General features: G+C 39.4%; 1 protein-coding gene across 3 annotated transcripts in view; it reads right to left on the bottom strand.

Moving 5' to 3' along the window:
- Positions 1 to 16,047, bottom strand: part of MAPK9 (mitogen-activated protein kinase 9) — a 69,318-nt gene that overhangs the window by 24,240 nt on the left and 29,031 nt on the right. For all 3 annotated transcript variants that reach the window (XM_012558696.2, XM_023741454.1, XM_004387162.2), the window contains exons 3-5: positions 14,707 to 14,836; positions 12,280 to 12,338; positions 9,697 to 9,835 (exon numbers count right to left, since the gene is read on the bottom strand). In XM_012558696.2, the coding sequence (XP_012414150.1) occupies positions 9,697 to 9,835; positions 12,280 to 12,338; positions 14,707 to 14,836 (328 nt within the window). The remainder of the gene's footprint in view (positions 1 to 9,696; positions 9,836 to 12,279; positions 12,339 to 14,706; positions 14,837 to 16,047) is intronic.

Consider the following 16,047-nt stretch of genomic DNA (forward strand, 5'->3'; position numbering starts at 1 on the left):
CTTTCTGGGGTTCCTCCAGTCTCAGTCAGACCATTAAGTCTGGTCTTCTTACTAGAATTTGAGTTCTGCATCCCACCCTTCCTCTGCTCCATCAGGGATTCTCCGTTGTGTTCCCTGTCAGGACAGTCATTGGTGGTAGCCGGGCACCATCCAGTTCTTCTGGTCTCAGGCTGATGAAGTCTCTGGTTTATGTGGCCCATTCTGTCTCTTGGGCTAATACTTTCCTTGTTTCTTTGGTGTTCTTCATTCTCCTTTACTCCAGGTGGTTGGGACCAATTGATGCATCTTAGATGGCTGCTTTCTAGCTTTTAAGACCCCAGACGCCACTCACCAAAGTAGGATGCAGAACATTTTCTCAATAAGCTTTGTTATGCCAATTGCCCTAGATGTCCCCTGAAAGCATTGTCCCCAGACCCCCTCCCCTGCTACTCTGTCCCTTGAAGTGTTTGATTGTATTCAGGAAACTTCTTAGGTTTGGTTTAGTCCAGTTGTGCTGACTTTCCCTGTAGTGTGTGCTATCCTTCCCTTCACCTAAGATAATTCTTGTCTACTATCTAGTTAGTGAATAACCCTCACCATCCCTCCCCACCCTTGTAACCATCAAAGAATGTTTTCTTCTGTGTTTAAACCTTTTCTTGAGTTCTGATAAGAGTGGTCTTATACAATATTTGTCCTTCTGTGACGGACTAAATTAACTCATCCAGGCTGAGATCTTGACGGGAGCAGATCTCCAGGTTTTTCTCCCACAGAGGCTCTGGGTGGGTTCGAACCACCAACCTTTCAGTTAGCAGCCAAGCGCCAGAGCTCCCTGCAGGGATGGTGGTCCCTCTTGTGGTTGGCTGCTGTCGAGTCCATGACTCACAGTGACCCCACGTGTGCAGAGAATTGTTCCACAGGATTTTCAAGGCTGTGACCCTTCAGAAACAGATCGCCAGGCCTGTCTTTGGAGGTACCTCTGGATGGGTTCGAACAGCCAACCTAGTAGTTGAATGCTTAAGCATCTGCGCCACTCAGGGACTCCGGTCCCTCTCATATCTCAGCTTAAATCCTGGCCCTTACAGAAACTAGATGGGATCTCTTCTCTAAAGTAAAAGACAAACTGTTGCATCTTATGACCCTTATACTGCACAGTAACTGGTAGGTCTCTTTAGGTTCCAGAGGCAACAGATTTCACATCTAGGAATAATGCTCCAGCCCCTATACTGGGTGTCATGGAAGGCTGCCAGTTTTGAGTGGAGCTTGGAACAAGAGAAGAATCTGTAGCGGGTCCAAGTTGTATGCAAGCAACACTGCCACCTGGACCATATGATCCACCAGACCCTATGGTCTTGGAGATGTCAGTGGTGGGAAAAGAGGCAGTCTGGAGCTGACAGCAAGCCCCTAAAGGAGAATCAAGGCCATGCCATCCACAGCTGAGAATTATAAGTCTTTTGGGAATACCTTCTGGTGCGTTACTGGGCCCTGGTAGAAACAGCACGCTTGGCTGTGGAGCACCAAGTGATCATGCATCTGAAATGGCCCAACACAAATTAAGTTCTGTTGGACCTACCATGTCATGAAGTTGAATGCGCCCAGGAGCAGTCCATCCAAAGACAGAAATGGTACATATGGGATTAAACCCAAGCAGGACCAGAGATGCATGAACAAGCTATGTGAGCCAGGAGCCCAGACCCCACAAAACCTCCCCCACAGTTACATCATGCCCCTCCCCTAGCTTGCACCTAAGGCCATAAAGAACATCCCATAAGCTTCGTTTACAGATGGATTGGCCTGGTATGTGGGTGCAAACTGAAAATGGACAGTGGTTGCATTATAGCCACATAAAGGAGTGGCCATAAAAGACAATAGAAAGGAAAGATCTTGCTACTGGGCAGTGCTGCAAGCAGAGCACTTCTGGGTGGAAGAAGTGGCCTGAGGTGAGAACATGTATTCCTAGGCAGTGGTCAACTGCCTGGCCATCTGATCAGGGCCTGGAAAAAGGAACTGGAGGATTGGAAATAAACAGATATGTAGATAGACATACCGGAGTGGATATGAAGTGTAAAGATCTCTGTATGACATACCAACACCTACTGGAAAGCATCCGCCATGAAAGAGGCACTGAGAAACCACACAGAATATATGACTTGGTGAGTTGATGTTACTCAGCCTTCATCATCAGTCACTCCAGAACTGTCACAACAGGAATATGAGTGGAGTGGCCACAGTGGCAGAGGCTACATATGGCTCCAAAAGCATGGATTCCCACTTGCCAAGCCCCATTTAGCTGCTGAATGTCCAACTCGTCACAGTAACAGACACCTTTGCTGAGCCCCCAGCACAGCACTACTCCTCGAGGACACCAACCAGCCACACTGGACATCTTCCTTCCTGGAGGGGCTAAGAGTTTGTCCTCAGAGGGATAGATGATAGACACCTATTCTGGGTATGGGCTTGCCTTTCCTGCCCACAAAGCCTCAGCCAGCACCACTTTCTTGGGGCCTTCAGAATGCCTGATTCACAGATGCGAAATTCTACTCGGCCAAACGGGCCCCTTTCACACTGAAGGAGGTGTGGCCACAACATCCAATCGTCACATCACACACCACATCACACAGCAGCAGTTGGGTTTACAGAAGGCTGGAATGAACTTCTAATGGCACAGCTGAAGCATCAGCTCAGAGGTAACACTTTGAAAGGATACAGACTGCATAAATCTGAGATTTCTATATGGCACTGTTGCTCCCTGGTGGAGCAAAGGTTAAAGCACTTGGCTTCTAACTGAAAGGTCAGTGGATTGAACCCATCAGTGGCTCTAAGGGAGAAAAGACCTGGCTACCTGCTCCTATAAAGATGACAGCCTTGAAAACCCTATGGGGCAGTTCTACTTTGTCCTATAGGGTCACTATGAGTTGGAATCAACTCAGTGGCACGCAACAATAACAACATATGATGCTGTGTCCCTTACAGAAAGAATACATGGGTCTAGGATTCAAGAGGTAGGAGAAGGAATGGCCCACCTACCACCATACCTCATGACCCACTGCTTTTCTTCCTCACAACTCAGAGCTCTGCAGGATTGGAGGTCCTGATCCCCAAAGAGGACCTTTTTCCAGGGGCAGAGCAAGGGTCCTACTGAACTACAAGCTACAGCCGGGCTGCTGCCAGGGCACAGTGGACTTCTTGGTCCAAGGACCAGCAGGTGAGAAGAATCACCAAACTAGCAGGGTGAGCAGGAAGAGGTAGTGCTAATTTTATACCATAGGAGCTGGGGGGGATACGTGAGGACAAGGTGCCCCACTCAGGCACTTCCTGGTACTCCCTGCCCCATCGCAACTGTGCATGAACATGTGCAGCCACTCTAGGCTGAGCCAAGGACACAGACCCTGTTGAAGTTTGGGACACATCTCCAAATAAGCCACAAAGTTCTGCCAAGGTGATAGCTGAGGGGCAGGGGAATGTTGAATGAAAAATGGAGGAGGCAGAGCATGAGTACCAGTCATGGCCCAGAGATCAATTGCAATGACAAGGGATATAGTTCATCCTATTAACCTCCCTCTTCTAAACTTCCCCTTGTGAGTAGAGGACCTTAGGAACCTGTGTGAAGAAGCAGATCTGAAGGGGCATGGGCTGAACCGCAGTGGCCATAAAAATGCTCCACTCATATTTCCTGCTACAGGGAGTGCAACTGACAGATGGCCTAGGGGCTGTGCTCTGACTCCACCATTCTATTAATGCTGAGACCACACTTCAGTGCTCTCAGCCAATGGAGACTCTGTTTTATATAACTGTTTGTAGAACTGTTTGACCCTTTTTTAAAAAAAAAGGAAATGAAAAAGTTGCTGAACAATTATGTACAATATGATCTCGTTTTTGAAAAATACAAATTAAAAGAGGACATGAGTATAACAGATATGTTAGTAGTAGCAAAAGCATTTAGAAATGTGTCAGTGTAAAGTTAGGGGAAGCACCAAACTGTTATCAATGACCACCTCCAGATGAGAACAGAAGGTTAGGGCACTTTCATTTAATTTTTTAAATTATAAAAGTAAAAATGGTGGGATTATGAGTGTATTGCTTTTCAAATAATTAAATTTTATGTTTAGTATGAAACGATTTTAACAAGTGAAATTAAAAATGTGTATCTACCTCACACCATATATGAAAATTAACTCAGTTCAGCGATCTAAATATAAGAAACTAAAATCATAAACCTCTTAAGAAGAAAACATAGTGGTAATACTTCAAGACCTAGTTTTTGAAACTGGATTCTTAGATATGACACTAAAAGCATGACCAATAAGAACAAAATAGATAAAAAGGACTTAATTAAAATTTAAAACTTTTGGGCATCAAAGGAGTTTATCAACAAGAAGAGACAACCTACAGAATAAACCTGTTGCCATCGAGTTGATTCCAACTCATAACAACCCTATAGGACAGAGGAGAGCTGCTCCACAGGGTTTCCAAGGAGCAGCTGGTGGATTTGAACTGCTGACCTTTTGGTTAGCAGCCAAGCTCTTAACCACTGCGCCACCAGGGCTCCAACCTATAGAATGGGAGAAAATATTTGGTAACCATGTATCTGATAAGAGTTTAATATCCAGAGTGTATATAGAACTCCAACAACTAGACAATAAAAAGACAAACAACCCAATTAAAAAACGGGGAAAGGATTTAAAGAGACATTTCTCCAGAGAAGATATACAAATAGCCAACAAGCACACGAAAAGATGCTCCATGCCATTAGTCATTAGGGAGAGGCAAATCAAAACAACAATGAGATACCACTTCATCACCACTAGGACTGCTATTACTAGGGGGAAAAAAAAAAAAGTAAGTGTTGGTGAGGATGTGGAGAAATTGTAACCCTCATCCATTTGCTGGCAGGAATGTAAAATGATGCAGCGAATGTGGAAAACAGTTTGGTGGTTCCTTAAAAAGTTGAACATAGAATTCCCACCTGACCCAGCAATACCATCCCTAGGTCTATACCCAAAAGATGTGAAAGCCAAAAGTCAAACAGATACATGTACACCAATGCTCATTGTAGCATTATTTGCAATAGCCAAAAGGTAGGAAAAACCCATGTGCTCATCAATACATGAATCGGTAAACAAAATGTGGTATATACATATAATGGAACATTATTCAGCCATAAAGACAAATGAAATTCTGATACATGCTATGACATGGATTAACCTTGAAATCACTATGCTGAGTGAAATTAGTCAGACACAAAAGGACAAACGTTGTATGCCTGTACACGAAATATCTAGAATAGGTAAATGCATAGAGAGAAAAATTTATCAGTGGTTACCAGGGGTTGGAGGGAGGGGGAAATAGGAAGTTACCGCTTAAGGGGTACTTAGTTTTTGTTTGGGGTGATGAAAAACATATGGAAATAGATAGTGAGATGGTTGTACAACACAGTGAATTCTCACTAAATTGTACACTTGAAAGTAGTTAAAATAGCAAATTTTTTGCTATATATATTTTACCACAATAAAATTAAAACCAACAAAAAACGACAAGAAGTATGTATCTATGTGTATGGTACTATACACAGGAAAAAGGGCTGGAAAAGTTCACACAAAACTGTTAACACACTAGTCAACTAATGGCTAATCACCTCTTGGGACCCAGAGGGGTGGGAGCAAACAGGGGCCTTTCACTTCTTGCTTTATACACCTGTGTATTGTTTGAAATTTTCCCACAATGAGCATGTATTGTATTCACAAGCAAATACAAACGCCCTCAAGAGCCTGGCAGGTCCCAGGAATGTGTGAAGCAGGAGGGTACAAGACAAGGGGATGAATAGCAGGAACAGTGGTGAACAGGACAGAGACGTGCTCAACAGAATCACTTTCTCAGGGGTTTGTAGGTATCTAAACACTGTGCTGGCAAACCAAACACTTTTTTGGACCCTATCTGACCTACTAACAGGGACCCAAATCTTCCACAAAACCGTCAGCGCTGCAGCTCTTACAATGGTTTCTAATAACAGGAGGATACTGTTTTCTCACTTACCTCTGGGCCCAAGAGGGAAGAAATAAAAAAGGCAAGCTGCTTTCCCTTACAATAGTAATAAGGCCTAACATCGGGAAATTATTCTAAAGCATGAATTTAAAAAATAATGTATTTAGGAGATATTAAGAGTGTCTTAATTTATGTAAAGGTCTGTAAAAATTTTAGGAAGAGAAACAGAGTGGTATGTTGGTAAATTTTTACTTTTAACTAAAACAGATTAGTATTAATATTTTTAAAGCAAATTTGACAACATAATTTATTTAACTGAACACTTGGTGGCAGCAAAAGGCTATATTTTAAATAACAGCACACTGTGCTTAGTGAGAAGCCCTCGTGGTGCAGTGGTTAAGAGCTCAGCTGCTAACCAAAAGGTCGGCAGTTCAAATCTACCAGCTGCTCCCTGGAAACCCTATGGGGCAGTTCTGCTCTGTCCTATAGGGTCGCTATGAGTCAGAATCAACCCAACGGCAACAGGTTTGGTCTTCTCTTTTGGTGGTTGGTGAATCAGGGTGCTTGTCAGTGAGCAAGGCCCCAGGAGGCACTGAAAGGACAAGAGATGCCTGCGCCCTGGCTCTGGCCTCCTGTCCCTGACCTGATGCTCACAAGGAGGGGCCCTCAGAGAACAGAGCCTTAGCTGGCCTCTGCTCAGCGACTATGATGGGATCAACCTTTTGCAGAATCTAGCTGATCTGAAAGAATAATGCTACAGCATCAACAAACAATCTATTCTTCTCTATTATTAATAGGTTATATCTTTCTCATCTCACTATTATTTCCCACACACAAATATTTACTTCAGAGAAAAAATGATTTTTTTTGATATTAAAAAATGGTATCTAAAGATAGTCTGTCAACAAAATTAGTTTAGTAATAATTTAGGGAATGCTAAGAACACCTATTTCCAATAAATTATATTACCTTGGCCTCTAGACTCACTCAAAATTTTAGTTGTTTAAAAAGTATTCTATTATTCCTCAAAAAGTTAAACACAGATTTGCCATACCCAGCAATCCTAGTCCTAGGTATATACCCAAGTGACTTTAAAGCAGGGACTCAAACTAATACTTGTACACCAATGTTCACTGCAGCATTACTCACAATAGACGAAAGGTGGAAACAACCCAAGTATCTACCAACAGATGAATGAATAAAGAGATTGTGGCACAGGCAGTCCCCGGATTATGAACTAGTTCTGTTCCTAAATCTGTCTTTAAGTTGAATTTGTACGTAAGTTGGAACGCTTAGGTACAGTTCATATCTAACGTCAGTTAGTCAAATGTTTGCCTTAGTATATACTATATATATACACATATGCATATTTTCTACGCATACAAAACTTTAAAGAAACACTTCCAGATACACTAAAACACCTTTAACATAATAATACTATAATAACGTTTTGATGCGCATTGCAAAGTAGCACCCACTTGTTATTACAAACTATTGCATTGTATATATCTCGAATTTTTAATATAATAGACTTTACAGGGGTTGGTTCAGGGGCTGGTTCATAACTACCAGTTGTAGCGTTGTATTAAATCTGACGTTGGTAACCGGGGGACTGCCTGTATATACATACATTGGAATATTACTCAGCCATAAAGGGAAATGAAGTTCTGTTACATGCTACTGACTACGCAAAGGCATTCAACTGTGTGAATCACAACAAATTATGGATAACATAGCGAAGAATGTGAATTCCAGAACACTTAATTGTGTTCATGCAGAACCTGTACATAGACCAAGAGGCAGTTGTTTGAGCAGAACAAGGGGATACTATGTGGTTCAAAATCAGGAAAGCTGTGGTCAGGGTTCTATCCTTTCCCATACTTATTCAATCTGTATGATGAGCAAATGATCCGAGAAGCTGGACTATATGAAGAACGGGGCATAAGGACTGGAGGAAGACTCACTGACAACCTGGGATACGCAGAAGATGCAATCTTGCTTGCTGAAAGTGAAGAGGACTTGAAGTACTTATTGATGAAGATCAAAGACTACAGTCATCAGTATGGATATACCTTAATATAAAGAAAACAAAAATCCTCACAACTAGACCAATAAGCAACATCATGATAAATGCAGAAAAGACTGACATTGTCAAGGATTTCAGCTTACTTGGATCCACAATCATCGCCCATGAAAGCAGCAGTCAAGAAATCAAAAGACACATTGCATTGGGCAAATCTGCTGCAAAAGACCTCTTTAAAGTGTTAAAAAGCAAAGATGTCACCTTTTAAGGACTAAGGTGCACTGGACCCAAGCCATGTTGTTTTCAATTGCCTCATATGTGTGCAAAAGCTGGGCAATGAATAAGGAAGGCTGAAGAATTGATGTTGAATTACGGTGTTGGCAAAGAATACCAAATATACCATGGACTGTAAGAAAAGCAAACAAATCTGTCTTGGAAGAAGTATAGCCAGAACGCTCCTTAGAAGCAAGGATGGCAAGACTTCATCTTACATACTTTGGACATGTTATCAGGAGGAACCAGTATCTGGAAAAGGACATTTATGCTTGGTAAAGCAGAGGGTCAGGAAAAGAAGAAGACCTTCAATGAGATGGATTGACACAGGGGCTGCAACAATGGGCTCAAGCATAACATGATCGTGAGAATGGCATAGGACTGGGCAGCGTTTTGTTCTGTTGCATATGAGGTCACTGTGAGTTGGAACAGACTCGACGGCACCACACAACAACAATAACAACAACAGGGGTTGGCGGGAGGAGGAAACAGGGAGTTACTGCTTCAGGGGTACTTAGTTTTTGTTTGGGGTGATGAAAAACACGAAAATGGATAGTGGTGATTGTTGCACAACACAGTAAATGTAATTAATGTCACCGAATTGTACACTTAAAAATAGTCAAAATGGCAAACTTATTGTTATATACACTTTACCACAATTTTAAAAATCTTTATCATGACGTTCTGCTTACACAGCTATACAAGTTAAACAATAACAAAAAATTATAAAATCAGTTTAGAGAATTACATTATATCTCCCTGGTTTTTAAATGTTACTTCCTGACAGAATAGGCTACACCTTCCTTTCAAATGGGAGGAGGCTATAGGGTCTGGGGCCATTCCAAACAGGTTGTAGAGTGAGGCGCTTCTACCAGCAGAGATGTGGCCAAACTTTAGGATATAAGAAATAGGTATTTAGGACATAATTTAAGTAAGATTTCTCAAACAACTGTCTCGTTTTCTGCTTGACCTCTAACTCCTCCCACCCCCCATCCAAGTTCCTTGCTCATCAAAAATGAGGTTTCAAATACGGCAAAAAATAATAATGATAATAGGAGAATCTGGGTGAAGGTATTTGGTAGTTCTTGTCCTTTTCCTGCAACTTTTCTCTTGAGTTTTAAATTAAGTCAAAATGAAAAGTTTAAAAAAAATGAAGCCTTCTGCAGTATTAGCTGAGCAGCAACATGAACATCAGAGCCATGTGGTCCCTCCCTCATCCCTGCATCCACAATGGCTAGCACACAGTCTAGGCAAACCAGGCGATCCACAAATGTTTTCTAAACATAACCATATTTTGAAACATGACACAATCCCATAGTCTATTTTGACCTTCAACACTGACAAAAAAATTTTAAACTATTAAACTCTCTTGTCTCTGGAGGATTACAACAACAAAATGATTGTGATTTAAAAAATAAGATTAATATGGTATCACTACTTACTCTATGAATTATACCAGCTGAATGCAGATGTTTAATACCACAAAGCATCTGGTAAAGAAGGTATGACATTCTTTCATGGTCCAACTCCATATGAATAACCTGACATAAGTTAGCATCCATTAATTCCATGACCAAATACCTGAGGAAAAAAAATTATCAGCCATGTATACATGAAAATTAATCCAAAATTTCTCAATTGTTGTGAAATAGTAATAATTTTTTCTTATCATGGCACTGGCTAAAGTAAAAAGGTAACTTGTTTTTGCTAAAACATTTATAAGGTATCTTGAAAAGAAGTAAACGTTTAATGGAACTTTGTAAAAATGTTCCAAAGAATATAAAACAACTGACCTATTACTATATCTTTTGAGTTAAAGACACAGCAACTTATACATCATGATAAACAGAATCTTATACATTCAAATTCTCCTATATCATTAATTGTTTTGCTATTAGCTCATTTTTATCAGCACACAAACCATGCTGTTTTTTCTCTCAAAAAACCTTTTGACCCCTTTCCCCATAAGCTCCTGTCCCTTTTTTGTTTGTTTGTTTTTGCTCCTTTTGTAGCAGAACTCCCCAAAGTGACCACATTCTCCCATCTTTCTTAATGCCACTTCCATCAGGCTTTGGCCCCCATCACTCTGCTGAAACTGTCTTCCTCAAAGTCACCGATGACATCATGATGCTAAATCCAATGGTCAATCGTCACTTGACCACACAGACCATCGCACCCTCCTCCTGGACCTCCCTTAGCCTCCAGGAAGTCACCCTCCTGGTTGCTTTTCCTTCCTCCTTGGCGGCTCCTTCTCAGTCTCCTTGGCTGGAACCTCCTCCTCTCCACAACTCCTCACCCCTGGGTGCTCGGCACTCAGTCCTTGGCCCTCTTCTCTTCTAACTATACTCACTCCCTTGGCAATCTCCTCCAGTCTTGCAGCTTTAAATATTATCTATCCATTGTCAACTCTCAAATCTGTATCTTTAACCCAGACCTCCCTCCTGAGACCCACATCACACATCCAACTGCCTACTTCACATTTCCACTTGGATCTCCAATAGACATCTCAAAATCCATGTCCAAAACTGAACTCCTGATTCCATATCTCCCTAGCCAAGCCCGCTTTTTCCTGTAGCCTTCCTCATCTCGCTGACAGCAACTTCATCCTTCAGGTGCTCAGACCAAAAATGATGATGCCATTCTCAACTCCTCTCTCTCATGTCACACGTGCTATCCATCAGGAAACACTGTGACTCTACCTTTAAAACAGTTACAGCATCTGATTGCTTTTCTTAATCCTCACTATTAGCCCTCTGGTCTGAGCTGAGTCACCCTAGTCGCTCACCTGAATTGCTACAATAGGTTCCTAACTGGTGTTCTTGGTCTCCACCCCTTACAGTGGATTCTTATCCAAGAAGTCAGAGTTAATCTTTCAAAACGTAAGTCAGGTCAGGACACTCCTCTGCTTAAAACCTTACTCTGACTTCCCTTAGAGTAAAAGCCAAACTCCTTACAATGGCCTACAAGGCCCTAGGCAGTCTGGCCCTATCAAGTCTCCAAGCCCCTCTTCTCCTAATGTCCCCATTGTCCCTCTGCTCCATCCACACTGGCCTTCTTGATGTTCTTAGACTATACCTAGCAGGCTCACTTAAGTTCCTATGCACTGCCTGTTCCTTCTGTCTCGATTCAATCTTCCTCCAAGTATCTGTATGACTGACCCCCTCACTGCCTTCAAGGCTTTCTTCAAATGTCATTAACTCAGTGAGGTGCTCCCCAACCACCCTATTTAAAATTGCATTCTCACCCCCAGCCTCCAGTGTTTCTGATCCTTCTTAGCCAGCTCTAACATTTATCCATAGCAGTTATCACATTCTAACCAACTAGATAATTTCCTTACTTATTATGTTTATTGTCTGTCTTCCCTTGGTAAAATGGCAAGGTACAGGAAGAAGTATTACCAATTACATTTCTTAATTAATAAAGGGGATTTTTGCCTGTTTTGGTCATTAAGTATGCTAGCAGTAAGAGAGTGCCTAGTACATAGTTGGCAATAAATAAATATTTGTTAAATGAATACTCCAATGTATTTAGAATGAGGCTGAATACTAGGCCTCAAATTAATAATAAAATTTATGTTTCATTTCTTTTGTTAGTAAGATAACTCTACAATTTTGGAAACATACAATTTTTAATGACTAATCATTTCAAACAGTAATTGTAAATACCTGAATCCTATAATCCTGGCTATCAGGAGGATGGAGAAAAACATGTTTCAGTAAAAACATACATGTCTCAGCAGATCAGCAGCATTAATGAGGCATTAATGGTCACTGTCAGCTCTAAAGAATTCTTTTCAGTCAACCTTTATTTGTTATGGAGATTACGACCTGCTAGTCTTATCAATCATAAACAGCTGAATATTACTCTCCATTTTTCTTAATATTTATCTTCCACAGAGAAAAGTGATGGTATCATTAAAAATGTATTCCCACCACCATTTCCTAAGTAAAAAAAAGGAGCTATTTTCCTTTCTAAATTTTTAGGTTTTGATGCATAGTACATTACTGAATAAAAGTGATACTTACACATCTTGAAATTCTTCTAGAGTTTTTTGTGGTGTAAACACATTTAACAAACTAATTATCTGAAAAGAGAAAATTAATTATACCTCAGTATGCCAGATGACTCTAACGATTATAAAAACTAACTTTAACACTAAGATGTACTAAAATTGGAAAAAAATCACAGCAGAGTTCAGTATTTATTATTATTATTGCTTTTAACAAAACATTCTATTATATGGCACTTTAAGAAAGATAAAGAATTAGGACTCTCACCTTGGAAATACAGTGTACTTTTAGTCAAATCACTTTTAAGTGTCCTTAATAATTTAAATTATTATTATTTACAGAACTTTAACACATAATAGCTTTCTGTCTCAGAACATAGAAAAGAAATTATGGGTGGAAAAACACTAAATAAAGAGATTTATTAACTCTGAAAGCTTAAACGCTATATACAAATTTCTAAAAAGTTTTCAAATATGAAGGCTAAGCTCATATTTTTGGTACGATAAAGATGAAAAGACCCCACAGCACTGTTTATTTATTTAAGCACTGCCGGCCTAGAGGGTTAAACACCTGACCCTGCTGTGGGCCTCTTGCTGGCATTCCCTCCACAAGGCTGCTGCAGAAACCGAGTCCCACTGCTTCAGCAGGAGATGCACATTCTCTATCCTTCAAATGGTAAGGGTAAAGACAAATTACTCAGTAAATGGGATTGGGGTGACTGGCTAGGCAGGGAAAAAAATAAAACTGGATCCATACTTCAATACTTATACCAAGACAAATTCAAAATGGGACAGGGCTATAAATCTGGACATGAAACCATACAAACATTAGAATATGGATAGACATTTATATAATCCTGATACAGAAAAGGCTTTTCTAAGCGTGACAGAAATCCTAGGAAATTTAATTACATTAAAACAACACCAAGAACAAACAAGCAAAGAACTTCAGTGTGGCAAAAAGCACATAAACAAAGTCAAATGAGTTAAAAAAAAAAAAAAAAAAAGCCTTAATATACACAGATCTTCTATAAATGCATAAAAAAGAGGCCAACAGTCCAAGAGAAAAATGGACAAAGACCATGAAAATCAAATTCTCAATAGAATAAAAATAAAGGACTAATAAACATATGCAAAGAAAGAAATGACAAATAAAAATATCATTTGTCATCTGTAAGACTTTGGAAAAAGACATTCTCAGATATGCTTACTGAAAGTGTAAAACTGATAGTCTTCCTTGAGGTCAATTTGTCAGCATATACTAAAATCTGAAGGGTGCATACTCTCTGACCCTGCAATTTCCAGCTAAGAAATCCTGGTACATCGGACAAGTGTGCAAAGATGTGTAAGGATGTTCACTGCAGCACTGCCTATAACAGCAAAACACTGGAAACAATCTAAATTCCAACAATAGGTGACTGGTTCAATAAATTATAGTGCATCTGTACTATGTAGCCATTAAAAAGATGGTGTATATCTATGTACATTAGTGTATATGAGATTAAGAGACATACCATGCAGAACAGCATGATGGACAGGCTCTTGTTTATGTAGATACACACATATATGCATAAGAATGCACACCAAAATGTTAACGGTAGTGATCTGTGGGATTCAGGATTTTTTGCTTTTGTATTTATAGTGTTTGAATTTTTTAAAAATAATAAGCATTTCTTATAACTTGAAAAAATTAAAAAAAATAAGTAAAATACAGCACGCATTAGAGAAATTAAAAAACAAACCCAAAATACAGGCTCAAATCAACCCAATGTTAAAGAGAGCCATATATAATTTAGTGTAATCTTAAATACTAATTAGAAAAAAAGAGAGAGACCATATGAGGTGACCTCCAAGGCTTCTTCTGGATTTAACATTTTATGGTTTTACAATATGGCAAGGTTATCAAAATAATGCTCAGAGACCACCTGGACATACAATGTACCTGTGCATCACTTCATTTTCTAAAGATATACTATTTCTCTTTAAAATCCACAGTGCTTTGATTTCTGTGGCAATGCTTGAGTGTAACATCATCTAATAATATTTATTTAAAACTAAGATGTCAGTATTGCAAGGAAAAAGCTACTTATAGAACAATGCTTTTCCAAAAAATACTTAGTTGCTTCTCAGTTTGTTAGGTCAATATTGTTTCCATTTTATAGAAATAGAACTAACAGAAACCAAACAGTTACAGGGTTAATCTATTCCTAGCTTAGCTGAGTGACCTAAATTTCCTATGGACCATGATGCCTCTCTTTCTAACTTCAATTTTCCCCACTTTTAACTAAGAATTCTGCCGATAAAATATAGCTATTTTAATAGTCACTTTTATCACTATTTTATCCTAGGTCTAAACTCAATGTATCTCCAAAAGACCCTGAAGATTATCATATCAGTGACAATATTAAAATATATAGAGAAAATATATACATATATAACTTACATTTTTATGATTGACACATTTTAAGAGAACAAGTTCACGATAAGCTCTCTTTGCATGGGTTTGATTCTGAAAAGGACGGCTTAGTTTCTTGACTGCAACATTTATCCCAAGAACTGTATCAAAAGCAGCACTATAATTAGGAAATATAATACACAATCCATTAGAATGGTCTTGGAAAGTGAAGCAATGTAGACTATACATTTAATGTACTATCTTTTTATGAGAAACAAGTAAGGAAAACTCTTTCTGAATGTACTTGGAAATCACTGAAATGAGAGGCTGTGACCACATGACCAGAGGATACTTTAGCTGTTCAACAATAAATTAGCCTATACATCCTGAGATAATCTTAAAAACAGAAGCACAATTAGAAGTCTGCTTGTTTCCAAAGTACTTCTATATATGAAAAGCAAGGCAAGTTTGCAGGATGGACTAACTCCTTTGCAGAGGCATGGACATTTCCATTGCAGATAGGATAGGAATCAGCAATCCTTGGCACATCGAATTTTCATTATATTAATAGAGATTTTGTTCAGAACCAGGAAATTTAATACAAAGCATGTAATACTGGTCAATAAATGAAATTTTAAGTTAACTTGAAACACGTTATTAAATTGGAAAAAAAAGTCACTGGTTATCACAGATTAAACGTGAGTGTATTCTGGAGTATCTCAATGGAGGAAATGGTTGTGCTCATGAGAGGAATGCAATAAATCTAAGTTCTGAATGATCATGTTTTTCCTAGATGAAAGAATCTAAAAGAAAACAGAAGCCAAAAATCTCAGCTAACAGCAAAGCCCTAAGACACAAAATCCCTAAAGTAAGCAATGCTATATATAAAATTCTACTAAAAATAGCTTCTTATACTATTATAGTAAGAGTAAAATCTTTTACAGGCTATGCTTCCAAGATCTCAAGTTCCCAGCTGAAATTTAAGGCTCATTTTTCCTCTAGAAAACAGACAAGAAAAATTGAGTAGCCTAATTGCACATTGTTGAGCTTCAAACTAGTATTAAAATAGTACTGTTGATGTCATTACCCTTTGGCTACCACCAAGGGTCAGAAGTTGCTAAAGACCACCTGCGAGCCTAAGCACCATTTTAAATATTGCTTTTATGTATTTGGAAACCCTGGTGGTGTAGTGGTTAAGAGCTACAGCTGCTAACCAAAAAGCTGGCAGTTCGAATCCACCAGGCCCCCCTTGGAAACTCTACGGGGGCAGTTCTACCCTGTCCTGTAGGGTCACTATGAGTCGGAATCAAGTCAATGGCAACAGGTTTGGTTTTGATGTATTTATTCTATTTTGTTTATAACCCAGTTTACACTTATTCTCTTCTATTA

This window comes from Trichechus manatus, unplaced genomic scaffold (genome assembly GCF_000243295.1).
Source record: "Trichechus manatus latirostris isolate Lorelei unplaced genomic scaffold, TriManLat1.0 scaffold00181, whole genome shotgun sequence".
NCBI lineage: Eukaryota > Metazoa > Chordata > Mammalia > Sirenia > Trichechidae > Trichechus > Trichechus manatus.